This window comes from Melanotaenia boesemani, chromosome 17 (genome assembly GCF_017639745.1).
Source record: "Melanotaenia boesemani isolate fMelBoe1 chromosome 17, fMelBoe1.pri, whole genome shotgun sequence".
Lineage (NCBI taxonomy): Eukaryota > Metazoa > Chordata > Actinopteri > Atheriniformes > Melanotaeniidae > Melanotaenia > Melanotaenia boesemani.
The window spans coordinates 2549345-2572664 of record NC_055698.1 but is presented as its reverse complement, the minus strand read 5'-3'; the positions used below and the strand labels follow the sequence as shown (position 1 = coordinate 2572664).

Here is a 23320-nt window from a genome sequence, read left to right as displayed (position 1 = left end):
TGAACTTAAGATATTAACCATTACACCAGTGTGGGGTGTTGTCGCCTCATAGTTAAACCAGGAAGGAGTGGGAAAAACTGCTTCCAAGTGTGTCAATTATATGTTGAATTAACCAAATCATTATTATTTCTGGTGCTCAAGTTATAGAATAATTTTAGTATATATTTTCATATATACATAAAACAAGCCTCATATACCGGCAGCTTACAGCTACGTCAGCTTAGCTGTCGACATGCTAGCTAATGTTAAATGCAGTGAAAATCTACCAAATATTTCAACAACAGAAGTTGTTGTATTACCATTACCTCAGAATATTGTCCGCGTACGTAAGTAATAATTTTGCGACGTCTATGAAGACTTCGTTTGGATTTTCACACAGTGTTTTGACCGCTGGAGACACAACCATAATGGTGTTACTTGACTAAACTGAAAAGCAAGTGCTTCCAGTCTTGGAAAAAAAAAGCTAATGCTTAAAACAATCTAGCTAGGTGTGTTTTGGGGTCCTTAAAGAGGGTGTCCTATCGGCGCCTGAGTAAAAGTTCGAAGTTATTTTATTTTGTTTTGCTGTTTTTTAAATATGTATATTTCTGTTTTAAATTATAGTTGTACTTATTTAAGCGCTGCGAACAGTTTTGGTTTAAAGTTATATGGGTTAGGGGTTAGGGCCAGAGAATATTAAAAAGATGCATGGATCTGGCGTTTAATTAAGCTACCTAAAGTTCGCTAACGACCGTGCAAGGTTGTCATGGATGCGTATTTTCTCCAGATGGCAGCTCATTTTAACGCTTATTTTGACGGCGTTGCCTGCTTCACTTCAATTATATGCAGATAAAAATTTAACCTTTTAATTGATTACATTTTCTCTGATATTTACAGATAATTCACAGAAACCTCAAGCTAGCTGTCTAAGTTAAGAGAGGTAGCAGAATGTCTGCCTTGTCACTGTCCTGTTGGAATAAACTGCAGCTTAAACCGCAGTACATAAGGACTTTTCTTCGAAATGCATTTCTGTGTCCAAACCAGGACTCCAGGCTTCACAGTTCTGGACAGCATTCGCACAGAAGGAGGGTTGTTATCACTGGCATAGGGTTGGTTTGTCCACTGGGCACAGGGACTGCTCTACCCTGGGAGTGTCTTGTTAAAGGGCACAGTGGGATTGTTGCTTTAGACTCTGAGGAGTACAGGACTGTGCCCTGTAGGGTGGCAGCTCTGGTACCAAGAGGGACTGATGAGGGCCAGTTTAAGGAGGAAAACTTTGCCTCTCGTGGGGATATTAACAGCATGTCACCTGCTACAGTAATGGCCATTGGAGCTGCTCAGCTGGCTCTGGAGGACTCAGGGTGGTGCCCTAAAAACCCAGAGGAACAGCTTAACACAGGAGTGGCTGTCGGCATGGGTATGGTGCCATTGGATGAGATTTCTCGCACCTCCACCACCTTTCAAGAAAAGGGTTACAACAAAGTGAGCCCGTTCTTTGTTCCCCGCATCCTGGTCAACATGGCTGCTGGCCACATAAGTATCAAACACAAACTGAAGGGTCCCAACCATGCTGTGTCCACAGCCTGCACCACAGGAGCTCACGCCGTAGGTGATGCAGCCAGGTTCATAACCCACGGAGATGCAGTTGCTATGGTTGCAGGTGGAACAGAGTCTTGTGTAGGGCCTCTTTCGATAGCCGGCTTTGCCAGGGCACGTGCACTTGCAACCAAATGGAATGACAGCCCTACGCTTGCGTCAAGACCCTTTCATCCGGAGAGAGAGGGCTTCGTGATGGGAGAGGGAGCAGCTGTTCTCCTGCTAGAGGAGCTGGATCATGCAGTGAAGAGAGGAGCTAGGATCTATGCTGAAGTCCTGGGATATGGGCTGTCAGGGGATGCCAGCCACATTACTGCACCCACTGCAGATGGAGATGGGGCGTTCAGGTGACTCAGTTCAAGATTTCTTTTTACTCATACTCACTGTTTAAACAAATAAAGACTTAATTAGTTCCAAGAAACTAACTCTGACTAAAGCAAGTTGGAAAGCTAAACCTCAGTGGTATCAATTAATTTAACAGGAAATAAATTTTATCTCACACAAGCATCTTTACTTTTACACATTTTTTCATCTAGTCTTCTTTTCTGTCAGGAAAAAAAATCAGTTCAGTTCCATTCAGCTTTATTTGTATAGAGCCAATTCACCACGGTGCCATCTGTCATTTAAATTTATTGCATTTGAAATGACAGTGGTCAGGTTCGCCTATATAATCAACAAATGATTAAAGTGGACCTGATAAAGTGGCCAGTAAGTTAAAGAGAATACAGCAGTATATAGTAAAATGGCATCACAACATCATAAATTAGAGACAGCGTTGACATATCAGTCTTTTTATATTATATTATATTAGTCTTTACTTTACTAGAGCCCCCTGTGCAGGAGGCAGCATGAAATACTACAGTACAAAAGATATCTGCACACACTAGGAAGCCGCAATTCTAACATGTACCATAGCAACATGATGGGGAGAAACTCCGCTAAAAGACTCCACCAAGCATCAGCATACAAACCAAACACAGTTCAAACCCCAAGCAAATATATGGGAATGTAAGAAAACCACGAGAACATCTCTATCCACTTTAGAGCTTCTGCTAATTTCTCCACACAAACAAGGAGTCAATGAAAGCAGAGACTCTGCTGGTTCCAGAGGCATGTGTTTCATCACGGTGGGACAGAAACTCTGGAGCTAGCAGCCAGAACCAGAAACCAGGTCTTACTGCTGCTGTTTGTGGTGAAAAGTTTGATTCCAGTTTTAAAAACTCTGCTAACGTGTTCTATGACTCTGCCTTTGTTAGAAATGAACCATGAAGGTCCTGCTGGTTTCCATGGAAATGAAGGAGGGTTTATAGTGAAGGATTCTCTTTCTATCATAAACTATCTTGGGCTTCACTTCTTTCTGGACTCTCGTGGTGTTTCTAAGGTGAATGTGGGGCTATCCCTGGATCCTCCTGACTCTGACCAATGATAGAGGTGTCCATCATCATCATCATAATCGGCCGATGGCTTCCTGAGATATTTACCTGCGTAACATCTCTATTAAACACCTGGGAACCTGCTCAGGTTCATGTTTTACCTTCTAGTGTAACACAGTTCCTCATGAGATATCAGATTTATTCCTAGTTTACTCATTCCTAGGATTACTTTACTCATTCCTAGGATTACTTTACTCATTCCTAGGACTACTTTACTCATTCCTAGGGCTACTTTACTCATTCCTAGGGCTACTTTACTCATTCCTAGGACTACTTTACTCATTCTGGGGCGGCAGTGGCTCAGGCGGTAGAGCAGGTCGTCCAATGATCGGAAGGTCGGCGGTTCGATTCCCGCTCCCGCAGTCATCTGTCGTTGTGTCCTCGGGCAAGACACTTAACCCTCCTTGCCTCCAGTGTTGGCATCGCTGGTGTATGAATGTGTGGATGAATGTTCGGTGATGGTCGGAGAGGCCGTAGGCGCAGACTGGCAGCCACGTTTCCGTCAGCTTGCCCCAGGGCAGCTGTGGCTACACACGTAGTTTACCATCACCAGGTATGAGTGAGGAGTGGATGAATAATGGATTCACACAATGTAAAGCGCTTTGGGTGCCTTGAAAAGCGCTATATAAATCTAATCCATTATTATTATTATTATTATTATTATTATTCCTAGGATTACTTTACTCATTCCTAGGACTACTTTACTCATTCATAGGGCTACTTTACTCAATCCTAGGACTACTTCACTCATTCCTAGGATTACTTTACTCATTCCTAAGCCTACTTTACGCATTCCTAGGACTACGTTACTCATTCCTAGGATTACTTTACTCATTCCTAGGATTACTTTATTCATTCCTAGGACTACTTTACTCATTACTAGGATAACCTTACTCAATTCTCAGGATTACTGTAATAATTTCTAGGCTTACTTTACTCATTCCTAGGATTACTTTATTCATTCCTAGGATTGCTTTACTCATTACTAGGATTACCTTACTCAATTCTAGGATTACTGTAATCATTCCTAGGACTACTTTACTCATTCCTGGGATTACTCTACTCATTCCTAGGACTACTTTACTCATTTCTAGGATTACTTTACTCATTCCTAGGACTACTTTGCTCATTCCTAGGATTACTTTACTCATTCCTAGGATTACTGTAATCATTCCTAGGACTACTTTACTCATTCCTAGGATTACTTTACTTATTCCTAGGACTACTTTGCTCATTCCTAGGATTACTTTATTCATTCCTAGGATTACTTTACTCATTCTTAGGATTACTTTTCTAGTTTTTCTCTTCACTTTTCACTCTTCCTATCATGGACTATCTTGGACTTCACTTCTTTCTGGATCCTCATAGTGTTTCTAAGAAGAATGTGGGGCTATCCCTGGATCCTCCTGATTGACCATTAATTGCATCGTTTGCATCATCATCATTGCCTGATGGCTACCCATACATATTTACAGCTATAAAAACACCTGGATAACTGTTCAGCTATACTTTTTACCTTCTACTGTAGCATAGTTCCTCATCAGACATTACTTTACTCATTCCTAGGACTACTTATAGTTGTGAAAATGTACTTAATTTATTTTTGGTATGTCATTTCAGACAGGAGACTAAAAAAGACCTTGTCTAGAAGAGGTTGACCAAAGTTTTTCTTTAAATTTTTCTGGTTTCATCCCAAGTAAAGTGCTTTAAGCTCCACGGCCTCTTTCTTTGTGTTTGTTTTAACAGTAATACTGAGTTAAATATCATAAATAACCAGATTGTGATAAACTCTGCTGTCCTTTATGTTTCCGTCCACTCTTTCTGCAGGTGTATGTCTGCAGCCCTCAGAGATGCCGGTGTTGTTCCGGCTGAAGTCACATATGTCAATGCTCATGCCACATCAACACCTTTGGGTGATGCTGCAGAAAATGCAGCCATCAAAAGGCTTTTCCAACAACATGCTGACAACCTGGCGGTCTCCTCCACTAAAGGAGCCACGGGACATCTGCTTGGGGCCGCTGGAGCTTTGGAGGTGGCGTTCACAGCTCTGGCCTGCTACCACGGGGTGCTGCCTCCGACCCTCAACCTGGACCGTACAGAGCCAGAGTTCAACCTAAACTACGTCCCCTGTACAGCACAGCCTTGGCGGACTCTGGACCGACGGATTGCTCTCACAAACTCGTTTGGGTTCGGCGGCACCAACGCTTCTCTGTGTCTCAGCAGTTTGTAAGGATTCACTGAAACCAATTCCAACCATAAGGGTGACCTGTGGTTGGGGGTTAATTTGAGCTTCATGTAATCTAGTTTCATCGGGACCTGTTTTCAGAAATAAATTTTTAATCGAAAGGTGAAAAGAAGGGAAATTTTAATAATTTCTTCGAATAATTTCTCTTTTCATGGTCTGTACGTAAATAGTCTGTACTTATATTTTCACAAATTGTCAGACATGCATGAAATGAAAATTGGAACTTGAGGTTAATTTCTTTTTCAAATAAAATAACTTGCAAAAACATTCATAAATTGTTTTCTGGTAATTACAACTTTAAGCAATAAACCTTTGATTCTCAACAGTTTGCATTATTTAATTTATTTTGTTTTAGTTGTTGCATTTTGCAGTTTTCTTTAGTATCACTCCCACTGATGAAGGACCCAGAACACCGACTCCCTGGATAAATTTTTATCTCGGTTGAGCTTTTCTGGCAAAACAAAGTAAATAAAAAATATTAATGAATAAAAAGTAAATAAATAAATGCAAAAGAAATCTAACTGTGGGAAAATACAATCAGCTTGTCATTAAGACTATGGTACTGACAACAGTCTCATTATCAGGTCCTCCTGTTCAGCTGCTTGTTAACATAAATGTCTAACCAGCCAATCACATGGCAGCAACTCATCACATCCAGTCTTGTAGACATGGTGAAGATGACCTGGTGAAGTTCAGACTGAGCATCAGGATGAGAAATAAAGGAGATAAAAGTGACTTTGAATGTGGCCTGGTTGTTGGTCCGAGTATTTACTGGGATTTTCATAAGCAACCATCTTTAGGGTTTCCAGAGGATGTTCTGAAGACGAGAAAATATCCAGCAAACAGTAGATGTCTGGACCAGGTTGTCTTGCTGATGTCAGAGGAAAATGGGCTGACTGGTTGGAGATGATAGAAAGACAACAGAAGTCCAATCAGCACTGGTTCCAACCAACGTCTGCAGAACAGCATCTCTGAACACACAACACGTCCAGCCTTGAAGCAGATGGGCTACAGCAGCAGAAGACACACCGGGTGCCTCCTGCCAGCTAAGAACAGGAAACTGAGGCTACAATTCACACAGACTCACCAACACTGGACAATAGAAGATGGAGAAACGTTGCTGGTCTGATGAGTCTCCATTTCAGCTCCACATTCAGATGCTAGGCTCAGAATCTGCTGGAAACATCATGAAAGCATGGATCCATCCTGCCTTGGATCAACACTTCAGGCTGCTGCTGGTGTAATGGTGGGGGGAGATTTTCTTGGCCCACTTTGGGCCCCTTAGTACCAACGTGGCCTGGTTGAACCAGCACAGCCTACCTGAGTATTGTTGCTGACCATGTCCATCCCTTTATGACCACAGTGGAGCATCTTCTGATGCTACTTCCAGCAGGATAATGCACCATGTCACAAAGCTCAGATCATCTCCACCTGCTTTCTAGAACATGACGATGAGTTCACTGGACTCCAACGGCCTCCACAGCCACCAGATCTCAGTCCAGTAGAGCAGCTTTGGGATGTGGTGGAACGGAAGATTCTCATCATGGATGCAGCCGACAAATCTGCAGCAACTGTGTGATGCTGTCATGTCAATATGGAGAAAACCTCTGAGGAAGGTTTCCATCACCTGCTTCATCTATCACACCAGGAATTAAAAAGGTCCAACCTGGTACTAGAAGGTGGACCTGATTAAGGAGAAGCTGAGTGCTAATTAAATATGCATGGCAGTACATGGGTTTGGATCACTGATATTGGATAAAGATGCACTTTATGTTAGTTCTAAGACTGGGATTGAATGAATAAAAGAGTTTGATTTAAATAAATTTTCCAACATGTAAACAGATGCATAAATAGTTTGTCATGAAATTAAAATGTGCTTTTACACACACACACACACGTCTTATTTGACAGTTATTATAAGTTTGAGGTTTAGTGGAGTTCGTGTAGGCTGAACCTAATGAACGGCTTTCAGGATTTAACTGAAAAGCTTGACCGCACTCCTATGCAGACAGAAAGGAAACAGCCCTCGGGACTAAGTCACCATCACTAATGCCTTCATTAACTCTCCCCAATTATTTTAAGAGATGGGGCTTAAATCCACAAAAGACCACACCACTGAAATGAAGAATATTAATATGTGAGTCCAAAAAAACAGCTGGAACTCAGCTGGAGGAAAAAAAAAAACAAGACAGAATTTTATCTCTGAAAACTTTTCACACCACGCGAAAAAGTTTAACTCTGTAGGTGACAGTTTTATAGTTACAACGTGAATTCTCTGCCTGCACACACTCAGGCTGCTCCTGAGCAAGAGATTCTCCCTCCAACTGGAAACAAGGAACTAATCTTCCTACTGAAACAATGAGCTGAACAGAGTCTACAGTTCCCACATTTTGTGTCTGTATGAGTATGTGCACGCGTGTTCATGTGCTGTGTGTGTGTTTGCGCTTGGCGCCAGGAGGTGGCATCAGCTCACAGCGATTTTTTTTTTACATTTCTTGCACTGGATAAACAGGGAAAGAGATTTATACAATTTGCTCCTTTGCACCTGTTTATTGTTCCAGATCAGATTAAACTTTATTTTCACTGAACATGTCACAGATACAAGGCAACACATACCGATTACATCAAACCAGAAATGTATAACTACAGAGTATGTACGTATGACAAATATACAAAAGAGCAGGCAAATGATAAATATGTGCCTAAGTGTATGTTGCTGCAGGTATGTACAGTTGGCTGTAAACATATGGTATCTGTAATTAGACAGTATGTACAGAGATACAGATGGAGCAGAATTGAGCTACAATGGCTAAACTAGACTTTTATCAGAGGGGTCCTATACCGTTCCTCTAACACAATCCTGAGTCACTGAGATCCATTCCATTTCCACCCATCCATTATCCGCAGCTTGTCTGGAATCGGATCACGGGGGCAGCTGCCTAAGCAGGGAAACCCAGACTTCCCTCTCCCCGGCCACATTCACCAGCTCATCCGGAGGGATCCCAAGGCGTTCTCAGGCCAGCCGAAAGATGTAGTCCATCCAGCGTGTCCTAGGTCTTCTTCGGGGCCTCTTTCCGGTGGGACATGCTCAGAACACCTCACCAGGGAGGCGTTCAGGAGGCATCCTGACCAGATGCCCGAGCCACCTCATCTGACTCCTCTTGATGCGGAGGAGCAGCAACTCTACTCTGAGCCCCTCTCGGATCACCGAGCTTCTCACCCTATCTCTAAGGGAGAGCCCGGATACCCTGCGGAGAAAACTCATTTCGGCTGCTTGTATTTGCGATCTTGTTCTTTCGGTCACCACAGCTCGTGACCATAGGTGAGGGTAGGAACATAGATTGACCAGTAAATTGAGAGCTTTGCCTTTTGGCTCAGCTCCTTCTTCACCATTACAGACCGATGCAGCGTCTGCAGCGTCTGCATCACTGCAGACACTGCACCAATCCGCCTGTCGATCTCCCTCTCCATCCTTGCCTTACTTGTGAACAAGACCCCAAGATACATGAACTCCTCCACTTGGGGCAGGACCTCATTGCCGACCTGGAGAAGGCAATCCACCCTTTTCCGGCTGAGTACCATGGTCTCGGATTTGGAGGTGCGGATTCCCATCCCAGCCGCTTCACACTCGGCTGCGAATCACTCCAGTGAGAGCTGAACATCACGGCCCGATGAAGCCAACAGAATCACATCATCACAAAGAGCAGAGACCCAATCTTGAGGCCACCAAACCAGATCCCCTCAACACCTTGGCTGCGCCTAGAAATTCTGTCCATAAAAGTTATGAACAGAATCTATGACAAAGGCCAGCCTGTGTGGAGTCCAACCCCCACCTGAAACGATTCTGATTTACTGCCAGCAATGCAGACCAAGCTCTGACACCAGTTGTACATTGACCAGACAGCTCATACAAGTGGGTCTCGCACTCCATACTCCCAGAGTACCCCCCCACAAGAGTTCCCGAGGTACATGGTCGAACGGCTTCTCCAAGTCCACAAAGCACATGCAGACTGGTTGAGAAAACTCCCATGCCCCCTAAAAGACCCTGAAGAGGGTGTAGAGCTGGTCCACTGTTCCACGACCGGGACGAAAACCACACTGCTCCTCCTCAATCCGAGGTTCAACTATACGACGTTCCCTCCTCTTCAGCACCCCTGAATAGATCTTACCAGGGAGGCTGAAGAGTGTGATCCCCCTGTAGTTGGAGCCCTCCGGTCCCCCTTTTTGAAGAGGGGAACCACCACCCCAGTCTGCCAGTCCAGGGGAACTGTCCTGGATGTCCACGCGATGCTGCAGAGGCATGTCAGCCAAGACAGCCCTACAGCATCCAGAGCCTTAAGGAACTCTGGGCAGACCTCATCCACCCCCGGGGCCCTGCCACTGAGGGTTTTTTTAACCACCTCAGCCCCAGAGATGGGAGAGCCAACACCAGGGACCCCAGACTCTGTTTCCTCATTGGAAGACATATTGGTGGGATTAAGAAGGTCTTTGAAATATTCCCTCCACCACTTCACAACATCCCAAGTCGAGGTCAGCAGCCCCCCATCCCCACTGTACACAGTGTTGATGGAGCACTGCTCTCCCCTCCTGATCCGCCGGATGGCGGACCAGAATCTCTATGAAGCGGTCCGGAAGTCATTCTCTATGGCCTCTCCAAACTCCTCCCATGCCTGAGGTTTTGCAGTAGCAACCTCCGAAGCTGCGTTCCGCTTAGTCCGTCGCTACCCATTAGCTGCCTCTGGAGTCCCACAGGCCAAAAAGGCTGGAAAGGACTCCTTTTTTAGTTTGACGACTTCCCTCCTTGTGGGTTCCATCAACGAGTTTGGGGGTTACTCGGACTCAGTGTCCCCCGACTCGCCCGACACATGGTTGAAGCTCTGCCGGAGATGGGAGTTGAAATTCTGACAGGGGACCCTGCCAGATGTTTCCAGCAGACTGTCACAGCACGCTTGGGTCTGCCATGCCTGACCGGCATCCTCTCCCACCATCTGAGTCAACTCACCACCAGGTGGTGATCAGTTGACAGTTCCGCCCCTCTCTTCACCCGAGTGTCCAGGACATGTGGCCGCAAGTCCGACGATACCACTACAAAGTTTGATCATTGACCTGCGACCTAGAGTGTCCTGGTGGCAAGTGCACATGTGGACACCCTTATGCCTGAACAAGGTGTTCGACAATCCATGACGAGCACAACAACAAAACACCACTCGGATTTAGATCACGGGGGCCATTCCTCCCAATCACACCCCTCCAGGTTTCGCTGTCATTGCCCACGTGAGCATTGAAGTCCCCCAGCAGAACGAGGGAGCCCCCGGAAGGAGTGCTCTCCAACACCCCCTCCAAGGACCCACTCCAAAAAGGGGTGGGTACTCTGAACTGCCGTTTGGTGCATAAGCACAAACAACAGTCATGACAACCTGTCCCCCCACCTAAAGGCAGAGGGAGGCTACCCTTTTGTCCACTGGGGTAAACCCCAACGTACAGGTGCCAAGTCGGGGGGCAATGAGCATGCCCACACCTGCTCGGCGCCTCTCACCGGGAGCAACTCCAGAATGGAAGAGGGTCCAGCCCCTCTCAAGGACAGTGGTTCCAGAGCCCAAGCCGTGTGTCAAGGTGAGTCCAACTATATCTAGCTGGAACCGCTCAACCTCGCGATACAGCTCAGTCTCCTTCTCGGCCAGAAAGGTGACATTTCACATCCCTAGGGCCAGCTTCTGCAGTTGAGGATCAGACCTGTTTGCCATGGGTGACCCTACCAGGGGCATGAAGCCTCTGACAACATAACCACTAGGATCGTCAGGATGCGCAAGCTCCTCCACCACGGTAAGGTGGCGGTTCAATATCAGAAATATAAAACATCTCTACATTAATAATCTGGATCATCAAGTAGAAATATTTGCAACAAGTTCAAAAAGGTCCATAGGAGGTAAACTGGTTGTTTTCGGGTGCATATGTGGAGCTTGATGTGGTAGTAGGGGGATCAATTCTGGTTTACTGTCTAGTGATGGTGGTAGACTGGATCTTTGTGTGGCTAGTTCCATGTTGGGAGCTAATCTGTGTCCTTTCCTCTTTACTAAAAGCCAGAAATATTTCCCTTTCTTTTCGTTCATATAAGATATATTTCTCCACATTATCATGCCACTAACAGCCTTGCTAGCCTCCTGTAAACGGCATAATGTATTGCTAGCTTAGTCAGCACTAAGTAACATGGATACTGAGGTTCTCTTTGAGCATCTTTTAGTTTACTTTCAGCTCCAATGTGAAAATCATTTGATTAACTAAGCTGATGTGTGGGCCCTAAATACACGCACTGCAAACTAAATATGTCATGGTTTCATGACATTATCTTAAAACTAATATAGTGCTAACTAGATTAGCACTGCTATGTAGTTCCAGTCTAACATCAGGTTAACAGCTAACATGCACAGAGCAAAAATCTCTTCTAGAAATGTGCAGCCAGATGTCAATATTTTTAAAGGACGACTAATCAGGAAACCATTTTAGAATTGACTTCAAACTAAAGTGATATGCAGCTGTAGAGAGAGGCACCAGGACAGAAAAAAAGTTGTGAAGTGTGAAACAAATGCTAGCAAGATAAATCCTCACAACACTAATAGAAAAAGAGACAAATGCTCAGCAACTGTTTTAAAATCTATTTTTTTTTATAAAAAATAGAAAAAAATCCACTGAACATTATGTGACATACCACAAAAGACATATCACCATACACTCGAGCATGTGAGAGGAATCACATCTCTTTGACAAATGAAAGTGATCAGTGTGACTGACTGCCTGTCAGTCCTGTCATCCTCATATATGGACATAAGTCCGAACTTATCATATACCAGAACTCCAGACTGCTCTCATGACTCAGTAGGTGTTTTTATTCTGAGCAACTCATCTATAAAAGGAGCAAAGCTTTGTGATGATGCCATCGCAATAACTCAAAACAATAGGTGTGATACGTGATGAATAAAGTGTGAAATGGGGTGTGATAGGTAAGACAAACCAGTCAAACCAAGTATACAAGTAGCATCTATAAAAGGTTCAAAGCTCTTCTAACTTTATCTCACCAGTGTGTGAAATAAAGTTTGACCTACAAATTAATCAATGTCATATACATATTTTGCTAGTGAAACAGGGTTTGAAAGAATTTGTACATATTCCCATAATTAAATGGATATGTGAACATTTTTCATATTTGTGTGTCTGCATACTATCAGATTTTTTGCTGTAAATGTCATGGTCTGATTGGTGCTCTGCTGGCCAGGTCCCTGATTATTTCCACCTGTGCTTGGTGATTGCTCTCATGCTGCTCACCTGTTTCACATGGCATTTAACTTTCCTCTGCTCACTCGCTAGTGCCAGATTGTCTGACGCCGTCTGGTCAGTGATCAAGCTTTCTTTGCCAGAGGTTTCTTACCGCAGCGTTTTTTTTTTTTGTTGCTGTTTTTTTTTGCCCTTTTGCTTTACAGATTTCTGCCTTAGCCCAACCCCGTGGATTTCTGCCTCTTTGTCGTTGACCCTTGCCTGCCTTGACCTCACCCCTTCGTCCAACCATCTTGCCACTTGCTGCCCTTCTCAGGTGCACATCAACCTCAGTTGGACTGCCTCTCCAGGAATCCAGGGTCTTCTATTCTCAACAGAGTTATATAAAACATTCAACTATTCAATCCAAGTGTGGCTTACTTCGAATCTAAGTTTCTGTGAGAAAAATAATTTATATTATCATTATGTTTTACTACTATATGTGATTCATTATACTTCATACCAATCATTATGTTTTAAGTATTAAGATTTAGAAAGAGTACTCAGCAGCATTCTTTGTGCATGTGTCTGCTGGTTTACGTTCGGGAACCAGGGTTGTGCTGTGGATAAGAAGAAAAGACGTGATTCGGCAAGAAAGAAGACCACTGCATCCTCGACTCTTAAAAATGCTGTAACCTGAAACTTGTGTAATTCTGGGAAGGACTTAATGAATCTCCCTTTATAATGTCTTGTGATGTGTGGAAAAATTCAGTGTGTATCATACTTGTATGGTGTGTACACTCCTTGCAAGTAAAATTGTATAATGCTCTGTGTCTTTCCTGTATTGAAGGTTTAGCTATGCAGTGCTTGGTGTTGGGAAGGATTTTCCTAACAGTTTCCCAGGACAGTAAATGCCATGTAAAACTATGTGTGAGCATTTGTCTCTCTTTCTGTGAGTTTTTGTCTTGTGCATTTATCATGGAAGTGTGGTTTCTCAGCCTCTAGACGCTGCAGCTTCAGCAAGGTAGTGGGCGGATTTCACCATCTTTTGCACCTCCCTTCGATCTAAGACAAGGGATGACTTTTGTAGATCAGACACAAAAGATGTCCAAGTGATTTGTGTGAAACAAGGCGGTGTTCTTTACTCTTTCTACCAAGATCATAGCTATGCTTGCCTGGTTGTCTGACTTCTCTGAAGGCCATTATCCACAAATCTTGGAAAGAGTGGAGCAAAAGTCTGGAGCGAGAAAGAAAAATGCCAAGGCAAGAGGAAAAAGGACTAACACTTCAATGAAGTATATTCTGGAGGATAGGGAGAAGAACCTCACCATGAAAGAGAGGCTGGATTTCTATGTAGGTAAAATGAAATTATAACTTTAAAATGAATATGTAAATTATTCCTACATTCTTTTTTGAACCCCCAACTTATTAAAAGTTAGAAGTTCTCATTCATTTTCAGATCTTAAGATAGACCTCATGGCCAAGCAGGGCCATACAGAGTATACTAAAGAGCAGAGTTTGCTCTGACACTCCATCTGCATGGCCCAAAGACATCTGAGAGAGACAATGCATTTTCACCTTTCACATCATACACAGAGTTTTACAAAAACTACACATTTTCTTATTGACTCTCTAAGTGTTTCTGAAATGGGTGGCTGCAATCAGTGGATGACAAGCCTGGTCTTAATAAGATGATGTGTGATGCTGTGAAGACTAAGCTAAATATGGACATGTTGCGCTCATGTTGGATGCCAAGGAAATTCACTTTACATCTGTATCTTCCTTTCTCATAAAGCCTTAGTTTGACGCTCTAATTGTGAATGTGTCTCAGCACAAGGTTAGTGATATGCGAGTCTTTGGCCAAGATGGCTGGCTGTTTGGAATCGTCGGGCATCACAGCATGACTCAACCTTCCAGCTACTCTCATGACTCCGTCTAGAAGCACTGGAATCAACTTATAGAGTGAGCTACTTTTCTTTCAGACGTTCCTTCAGTATAGTCAAATTTTCCTTGAAACTGCTTCTGACAGTACTTCACAATTTCTGTTTCTGCTTGTGTCAAGTTTTGACATGACAGGTTCTTTGCCTTGTAAGCTTTCTTAAACTTCAGTTCCTTTCTCTTTGCCACCAGCTCTTTCAGCAAATCTTTCAATTTCGGAAACCAGGCAACAGCATGCTTTAACTTTGTCCAGGTAGAGTAGTGGTTCATCCAGTAATCCAGAGAATCTTTAAGCTCTTGTGCCTGAATAACATAAACTTGAGTCACCGTCTTGACCTCTGGGTCATCAGTATTCAGCATTCCAGGATCTGAATTTTTGGGCCACTGGTCTTGTGAGTCAAGCAAAAAACTGGGTCCTGATAGCCAGCTCTTGTTTCTCAAAAATACTTCGACAGTCTGTTCTCTTGAGACATGATCAGCAGGATTCAGAGCAGTGCTGATGTACCTCCACTGTGATGTCTGAGAGTGCTCCAGGATTGTGGCAACCCTATTGGCTACAAACGTCTTGAATCTGGTGCTCTCACTATTCGAGTTCTTTAATACAGCAGTGCTATCTGTCCAAAACACTAATTTGTGAAGCTCCAACTCACGCTCTTTCCTTAATAGTTTGTCCATTTTAACAGCTACCTTAGCTGCAATCAGCTCCATTCGTGGGATAGCTGGAGACTTCAAGGAGCAACCCTAGCCTTTGCCATAACCAAGGTTGATAGAGTTTCACCAGCTGAAGAACGCAGCAGTAGGTAGCTTGTTGTTCTATAAGCATCTTCACTCATGTCAGCAAAGTGATGAAGCTGAGCATAGACTGGTGCACCAAAATATCCCAGCTATACTTCTGCTGACGTAAATCCTGCAGGATTCTTCTGCCGGGCAGTATTACTGGAGTGAGAAAGCTCAACGGGTCAAAGATGGAGCTAACAAGGGAAAGCAGACCTCTCCTAGTGTGTGGTCAATCTTTGAGGTTGATCTTGAATCTGAACTGATCCAATTCGGCACGCCACTGGATGCCCAAATGTTGTCTCCATTGGTAAGCTGTCTCCATCCAAATCCAGATATTGCAACCCTTGAGCTCTTTCCTTCCCTGGGATAGAGTTGAGCAACTTCCTTCTGTTACGTGACCACTTTGTCAGTCGGAATCCACCCTTTGCCAACATATTTTTCAATCCAGTACAAAGAGTGATAGCTGTATCTTCATCAGCAAGTGACTTAAGACAGTCGTCTACATAGAAATTGTTGTGGACTGTTTTAGCCACATCCTGACCAAATTTGTTCACAAAATCAGTTGCACACTTCTGAAGTGCTAAGGTTGCAACACTTGGTAATGATGTTGCACCAAAAATGTGAACCAACATCTTATGTTCAACGAGGTCCAGGTCATAGTTACCCTCAGGCCACTACAGAAACCTGAGAAGATTTGTGTCGTCTCTGCTAAATCTAAATTGGTGGAACATAGCCTCCACATCAGCCATGGCTGCCACGGGCTCCTGTTGGAAACTCAGGAAGACGCCCACTAAAGAACTTGTTAGATCCGGCCCTTGGAGAAGCTGCTGGTTCAAGGATGTTCTTCGGAAGCTTGCTCCACAATCGAACACAACATACAGTTTCTGCTTGGTTGGATGTCTGACTCCATGGTGAGGCAGATACCACGTTTGCCTCTCTGAAGGTTCACATTCTCCAGCATCAAGCTTTACTGCATTGCCTTTATTGAGGAGATAATCTATGAAGGCAACATGTTCTTTGTAGAACTTGACATCTTTAGAAAATCTTTTCCTCAAGTTTAATGCACGTTGCTCTGCGGCTGCCCTATTGTTTGGCATGCACAGAGCTTCTTTCTCACTGGAAGACAAATATTGTAATGACTGTCCTTAAGTGTAGCAGATTGCGACACCATCTTTAGAAAGTGATGGTCATCCTTCGAAATCGACATGTCTTCATTTTGTCCAGCATCAGGAAAGTCCTGCTTGAACTGCAGCTGCCAGAGCTCTTCAAGCCTAGATACTGAGATGCGGTTTGCAGAAACTCCTATCAAAGTGTTTGTTTCCATTATTGTGCTTCCACCTCGAAGCGGTCCATTCACTGTCCAGCCTAATATAGTTCTCACTGCGTATGGTCCACTGCCACTGCTACTGACCACTTACAGTGGCTCCATCACTTTTGGAACAGTCAAACCTCTGCTTGAATGGTGGGAATCTTCACTTTCTTTAGATGAGGCCACTGTTGCAAATATTTTATAAGCATTTTGATTCATTTACTCATTTATTTATTCATTTACATTTTATCCTTAGATTTTAGTAACATGCATTAGGCTTTGCTTTTAATAGAACTACAGCTTAATTATTATTATTCCTTCACAGCTCACAGATAATGCGTTCACAAACAGGACACAAACTGATATAGGGTTATTGAGTTCAATACTGAGAAAAGAGCTAAGAACAATGTTCTGGATGGCCAGTAGGGAGTAAATCGTAAATATTTTTGTATCTCTTTGCTTATCTATTCACTCCTAGCAGAACGGAATTTCCCAGTAACTCAGAAATCATTAAAAAGAATAGCCTTTGTGTGAATATTGTGAGAAAAATACAAGGGAGTCAGTAGAAAGGCAGAAAAAGATAGTGAAGCAGAGCATAGTGTCTTTTTCCTTTCAGCTCTGACGCACCTCAGACGAAGGACCTGGAGGAATCAAATTCCCGGAAGAAGGAGGGAGCACCTTGCAAAATACACATTCACATGAATGCTCACCACATGCACGCACATAGCCACAATGCTTTGTATCAATTTAATGAGGAGGATAATTTAGGTAGGCGGGTCTTTTGGCTGAACCGAAGGGTCCCGACACTTTGTGTATTAGTGATCAGAAGCTAAGCTAACAGGCCTCCTTCTCGAGAAGATATGTATTGTTTTCTTATTACTGGCTTAACAAAGAATTGTCAATTCCACTCAAACTCTGGTGTTTTTGCCTTCTTTTAAAAATGTGGATTTTTGAACACTCTTCCTTCTGATGTTTGATTTACAGGTGGTGAACAAATCTTTTAAAACCAACAAAGAATATTTTAAAACTTCACCACCTATCAATATCCTCTTGGTGGGGAATATTGTCCTTAGTTACAGGAATATCCATTTGTGAATATACTTCTGAAAGTTCAATAAACTGGTCTCCTTCCAGGCTGCTGATTTTCAGACCAGTCACAATGTGTGTGTTCACAATAGATTAATTTTCCATGGTCCGTAATGAGATGCTGACATTGTGCCCATTCATGTTCAGCTGGTTAATCAGTGACTCTGTAGCAAAGGTAGCTGAACTGCCTGGATCCAAAAACGCTTACATGATCACTGTCTTGGTTCCCTTCCTTGCTTTTACACATACTGGAATAATTGAAAAGACACAATCATCCTTACCGGTTCTAGTGACAGACTGTTTCAGTCAAAGGCACTTGATTGCAGATTGCTGCTCATAACTTCTACTGTATTTTCCATCTCATCCTTTGAGTCTTTCTTTGTTATGTGTAACAGTGTGGGGTGCAGCTTAAAGCATTCTTGACACTGAACCTTCTGTTTACAGCTGCTACTCATATGACCATGTTTCAGACATGCAAAGCACATACCTTTAGCCTTCAAGTAATCAATCTTGTCTTTGTGTTGCTTACGCTTGAATTTTTTGCAAACTGTAAGGTTGTGCTGAGCTCCACCGCAGTAAGCACAGGGCTCGCTGCTAGCATCCACTGAGACAGGTTGAGTTTTGGATGTCATCTGTTTATTGTTCTCCATTTTGGGAGGCACAACAGCCTTTGTAAACACCTTCTTTGATTTGTGTGTCTCCAAACATTGAGCCTTTGATTTCTGTCACACAGACTCTTTCGTACTTGTGGTTGTGTCCTTTATGTTTCCATAGAGAGGGTGCAAAAGATATTTAACTTGCTGGTTGACAAAGTCGACAAAGTCCTTAAACCTTACTCTTTTCTTTGTTCTTTCTTGCTGGTCGCAGGCAAACTTTCTCCAAGATGCTTGAAGTTTGTATGGAAGTTTGTTTGCCAATGCCTTTATATTAGCTGTATTGTCCAAGTCTTCCATGTAAGTAGTATCCTTCATTGTGTTGGAGCATCCTGTGAGAAACAATGCGAAGGACTGAAGAGCAACACCATCTTCAGGCTTGATTGTCTGTCAATTTAAGGCCTCCTTTATGCATGCTTCCGCTATCTTGAAGTCATCACCGAAGAACTCCTTCAGCATCTGTTTTGCTTTAGCATATCCTGCAGAAGATTCCATGTGGATGCAGCTCCTAACCAGCTCATGTTGTTGTCCACTTGTGTACTGAAGCAAAAATTGCAGTCGATCACGATTGTCACAAGTACAGCTTCAATTCCATGTTTAATGGTTCGGATAAAAGAGTTGACTTCCAGTGTATTCCATTAAATTTTGGAATGGTGAGATCAGGAAGTAGTGCTGCTTTGTGATTCTTCATGAGAAACTCTGAGATGTTAGCCTGTTGAGAGATGGCTTTACAAAGCACAATTCATGCCTCCACTTGATCTTTATTTTTTCTTTGTTTGGTGTAGATGTGGCCTTTTGTCTAGTTACCGGAGGAGCTTTGTGTTCAGCGTTAAGAGCTGGTGAGCTGTGCCGTGATGTTTCTTGAATGTTATGTTTTGTGCCTGATTGATCACATTTACAATGATGCTGTTGACTTGTGTGTGTTTGTATTTTTGCAAAACTTCCATCTGCGCTTTTGATCAGGCACAAATTCCTCCTCATCCATTTTTCCAACCCTGAGTTTATGTTCGTAAAATCCTGATGCAAACCATGGAAGTCTAAACGAAGTTTATTTTTAATGGTGTCAACATTTTCATCCATTTCCATTTGTGACCGATGTGCGATGTCTTCTCTGACTATGTGAATGACTCTCTTAGAGCTGGTCAGGTGTGGGTAACATCAAGTTTATTCTCATGGAAATCCTCCGCTGCATCAGTAACAGACAGAGAGGAATGTCATCTCGCGTGGACAGCAGCACATGCTCACTCTCATGGAAATCCTCCGCTGCCTTGAGGATTCCAGTTTTCACAAACAAAACAATTAAAGTACTTAATTCATTGTACAATACACTCTGGGGCTGAGTTATGACGATCTATTAAGACTGCTCCTGTTATCATTTGCGGAGCAAACAGCAGTATTTAAATGAGGATTTAGCGGCGCTGTTGCTTCGTCATGGAGGGATCCGGAGAGCCAGGTGGACGAAAACGTAAAATGAAGTTCGAGCCAACTGAAGTCGAAATATTAGTGGAGGAGGCAAACAAAAATCTAGCTGAGCTAGAGGGGAAGAATTTAAATATCACCAGAAGGGCTGCAATATGGGAGGACATCTGCAAAAAGGTAAATGCAGTGGGACAAACAAAAAGAACTGCGGATGAAGTGAAGAGGAGGTGGCACGATCTGAGGAGGAGAACTAAAGAAAAAATAGCCCATAATAAAAGATCGGCAAATAAGACCGGTGGGGGCCCATCAGAAGAGATTCCCCTGACCAATGTTGAAGAGCAGGTTCAGCTCACCTTCTGCGAAGAGCAGATAACAGGTGTGTCGGGGTATGATACGCTGGAGCAAGATGCAGAGCAAGGTATGGGCACAAAAATAAACGAGTTTACATAATGTCAAAGGTTTTTATTGTCAAAATAAAATGATCGTCTCATTTTGGACATCACTCAAACTTAAATGATTTTTACAATTCAAACATATCCGTTTGTAGATTTCGTTCCAGCGGTTCAGTCGCCACCTCATTCTTCCCATCAAGCCCAGGCAAGACCACCAGCAGCAGAGCCTCGAAAACATTCCGAGGACATGGATGAAGAGCTGCTGCTGCAGCTAAATAAACAGTCTGCAGTCCTTAAAGATGGACTCTCAGCTGTTGCGCAAGAGGTGCGCGCAGTGTCTGGCGTGGCACGTTCGCTGCGGCGAGACACTCGTGCAATTGCTGTACACACCCGGCAGCTGGTCAGTGCTGTGTCAGGGCTGACAACGGCCATTAACTCTCTGACAAGAGTCGTGGACGAGGGGCTGCAGGGGGTTGCAAGAGCTGTCAGTTCCAGCGGCTCCAGAATGCAGCAGCCAGAGCCCGGTCAGGGGACAGAGAGAACAATTGAGACGCAGGCTGGAGGTGCGGTGCGCACTGTGCGTAATCTGCGCAGGAGAAAAATTGTAAAGAAATAAAATTAACTTCTGTTAAATCATGTGTGCTGTTCTTTATTGATTTAAAAGATGAAAAAGGCTTTACTCTTACCGTTCAGGAAAAAACATTTCGAATCAGGGTGATACGCGTCTGCTGTCCTGCAACATCGGGCTGTTGAGGCCCGTGATTGTCATCCGTCTCCTGTCTCTCCTCGTCCATGGCACCATGCTCCATCCCATGACGTTTTGCAACGTTGTGGAGCATGCAACACACAATAACAATCTGGGAGACCTTCTCTGGGCTATACAAAAGTGCCCCCCCCCGTGCGGTCCAGACACCGAAATCTGCTCTTTAGGATGCCGAAGGTGCGCTCCACAATGTTCCTTGTGCGCACGTGAGCTGCATTATACCGGTTCTCCCCTGCAGTGGCAGGATTGAGGACCGGTGTCAGGAGGAAGGGCTGCAGGGGGTATGCGCCATCACCTTAAAAACCGAGGATGAACAGTTACCAGATATGTCCATGTGCACAATGTACAAGGGGAAATCATTATATTCACTTACCCAAAAGCCAGCCATCTCCATATTCGCCATCTCTCAGCTTTGAGAAGATGACACTGTTCCTCAGAATGAATGAATCATGTACTGACCCTGGATATTTTGCCACTACATTTGTAATGGTTCCTTTCGAGTCGCACACAACTTGCATATTCATGGAATGTGTGTGCTTACGGTTCCTATAAATATGTTCTCTGTCTGAAGGAGGGACAAGTTGCACATGCGTACAATCTATCGCTCCAATTACCTTGGGAAAGCCGGCCATGGCATGAAAGCCAATCTTAGTGTGATTCAATTCCTCTGGTGTGCATGGGAAATGAATATACCTGCCCATCCTCCTTAACATGGCTTTTAAAACTTGAGAGAGGATGCTCGAAAGCCTACTCTGCGATATCCCAGCCCTATTTGCAACTGTGCGTTGAAATGACCCAGATGCTAAAAAGTGCAATACTGCGAGCAGCTTTGTCATACAAGGGATGGCTTGACCTCTCCTTGTGACAGAATCTAGATCAGCCCTCAACTCATCCAGCAATTCTAATATTGCAACGCTGGATCGTCTCCACAATCCTCTTCTCTGGCATTCTAAATATATTAATATAATAGAAAAAAATGCATTATCTTAGTCGCCTTTCATGGTGTCTGTGCCTCCTCCTTAAAATTATTACTGCAGCCATTGCGCGTATACTGTTGTGCCAATTAGCACCTGCTTTTCAGAAACGCTATTTTTAGAGCAAACATAAACACCGCAAACTATTTGCGGGCTACATGAATCCCACTGCTGCGCAAACCAGATTTATTTGCATAGTCTCCTCCCACTAATGTGCACTTTCTGGCCGGAACGCCCATAATGCATATGCAGTAGCTTCAGAAACGCAAAGTGGAGAGCGGCGCAGTTTTGCCAGGATAACTGACGCAGTTCCATGTTTGCGGCTTTGATAGATAAGCTTGGGCCGATTTTAGCGGAGCAAAGCCGTCTGCACCTGTTTTAGTACACGCAAAGCGTTAATAGATCAGGGCCTCTGTGTATTGTACAGTGAATTTGATGTCACATAATGAAATAGAATACAATTAAATTAACTATGCTGTTTCTTTCAGTTTACCAGAATTACTAGAATTATAAACAAAAAATATTATAAAACCGCTAACATTTTCATCACTGAACTGTTGCCATTTTTCTCAGCATTTTCATTTCACAACAATTATCAACTTCAAAATACAAAGCGAACAAATAAACCACAGGAAATATTTAATCTTAAAACATAATTGAACTTCATACTGTAACATACCTGCATCAGTAACAGTCAGAGAGGAATGTCATCTCGCGTGGACAACAGCACATGCTCACTCTGGAAACGTGGCACATGTTAATGTTAGCTAGCTTAAACCAAAATTTTCACCTGCAATAAAACACACAAAACTCAAGTCATTACTTAACAAAACCATGGCGAAATTACTCTGAACCACATAATATAAAACTAAAAGGAAGCCAACTTCACTTTGATGCACTTTTCAGGTAGTTTATATTAATATTGTCCGCAGACATTCATCTGCGCCGTACCTCATGGAAATCCCCCGCTGCTCTGAGGATTACCCATAATTCCTTGCTGCCGCTATTACGCTAAGAGATGTGAAATTGTGGTGCATAGGTGAAATAAATAAAAAAAAACAATCACTGAATCAGTTCAATTTAATTTTAACTTGTTAATCTCCACATACAATGCGGGAGACTTTAACCACGTGAAACTGACGGACACTCTGCCCAGGTTTTACCAGCACGTCACCATTCCCACACGAGGGGACAACACTCTGGACTGTGTGTACACAAACATACGTGGTGCATACAGAGCTCTTCCTCGGCCCCATCTTGGCCTCTCTGACCACATCTCCATCCTGCTGGCGCCAGCTTACCGCCCCCTGCTGAGACGGATCAGGCCAACAAAGAAGACTGTCACTGTGTGGCCCAGTGATGCAGCCTCTGTGCTCCAGGACTGCTTCCAGTGCACAGACTGGCAGGTCTTCAGAGAGGCAGCTATGTGTGAGGGAGAGGTGGACCTGGAGGACTACACCTCCTCTGTCCTCGGCTTCATCTCCAAGTGTACTGATGATGTCACCACC

At 43.6% G+C, this 23320-nt stretch overlaps 2 protein-coding genes and 1 long non-coding RNA gene across 4 annotated transcripts in view; 1 reads left to right on the top strand and 2 right to left on the bottom strand.

Annotated features, from left to right (window-relative positions):
• Window positions 1-22602, bottom strand: part of ngly1 (N-glycanase 1) — a 29680-nt gene extending 7078 nt beyond the window's left edge. The window contains exons 1-2 of one of the 2 annotated variants that reach the window (XM_041967289.1): window positions 22492-22602; window positions 13677-13738 (exon numbers count right to left, since the gene is read on the bottom strand). In XM_041967289.1, the coding sequence (XP_041823223.1) occupies window positions 13677-13738; window positions 22492-22497 (68 nt within the window). In that variant the 5' untranslated portion in view covers window positions 22498-22602. Of the gene's footprint in view, window positions 1-305; window positions 489-13676; window positions 13739-22491 lie in introns of those variants that run through there. The other variant, XM_041967288.1, reaches the window with a different exon arrangement.
• oxsm (3-oxoacyl-ACP synthase, mitochondrial) lies at window positions 655-5520 on the top strand. The gene is made up of 2 exons (XM_041967295.1): window positions 655-1922; window positions 4836-5520. The coding sequence occupies exons 1-2, from the start codon at window positions 928-930 to the stop codon at window positions 5236-5238; spliced, it is 1398 nt and encodes a 465-aa protein (XP_041823229.1). The 5' UTR covers window positions 655-927; the 3' UTR covers window positions 5239-5520.
• On the bottom strand, window positions 20560-21585 carry LOC121628295. The gene is made up of 3 exons (XR_006008133.1): window positions 21212-21585; window positions 20762-21133; window positions 20560-20661 (listed from the first exon to the last, which is right to left on the bottom strand). It is a non-coding gene; the product is annotated as an uncharacterized LOC121628295 (long non-coding RNA).
• Window positions 22603-23320: the final 718 nt, after the last annotated feature.

Bases quoted from the DNA above. Each gene is read 5' to 3' on its own strand.
- oxsm (XM_041967295.1), top strand. From the start codon at position 928: ATGTCTGCCTTGTCACTGTCCTGTTGGAATAAACTGCAGCTTAAACCG. The intron at 1,923-4,835 runs GTGACTCAGTTC...CTCTTTCTGCAG, and splicing joins GATGGAGATGGGGCGTTCAG to GTGTATGTCTGCAGCCCTCA.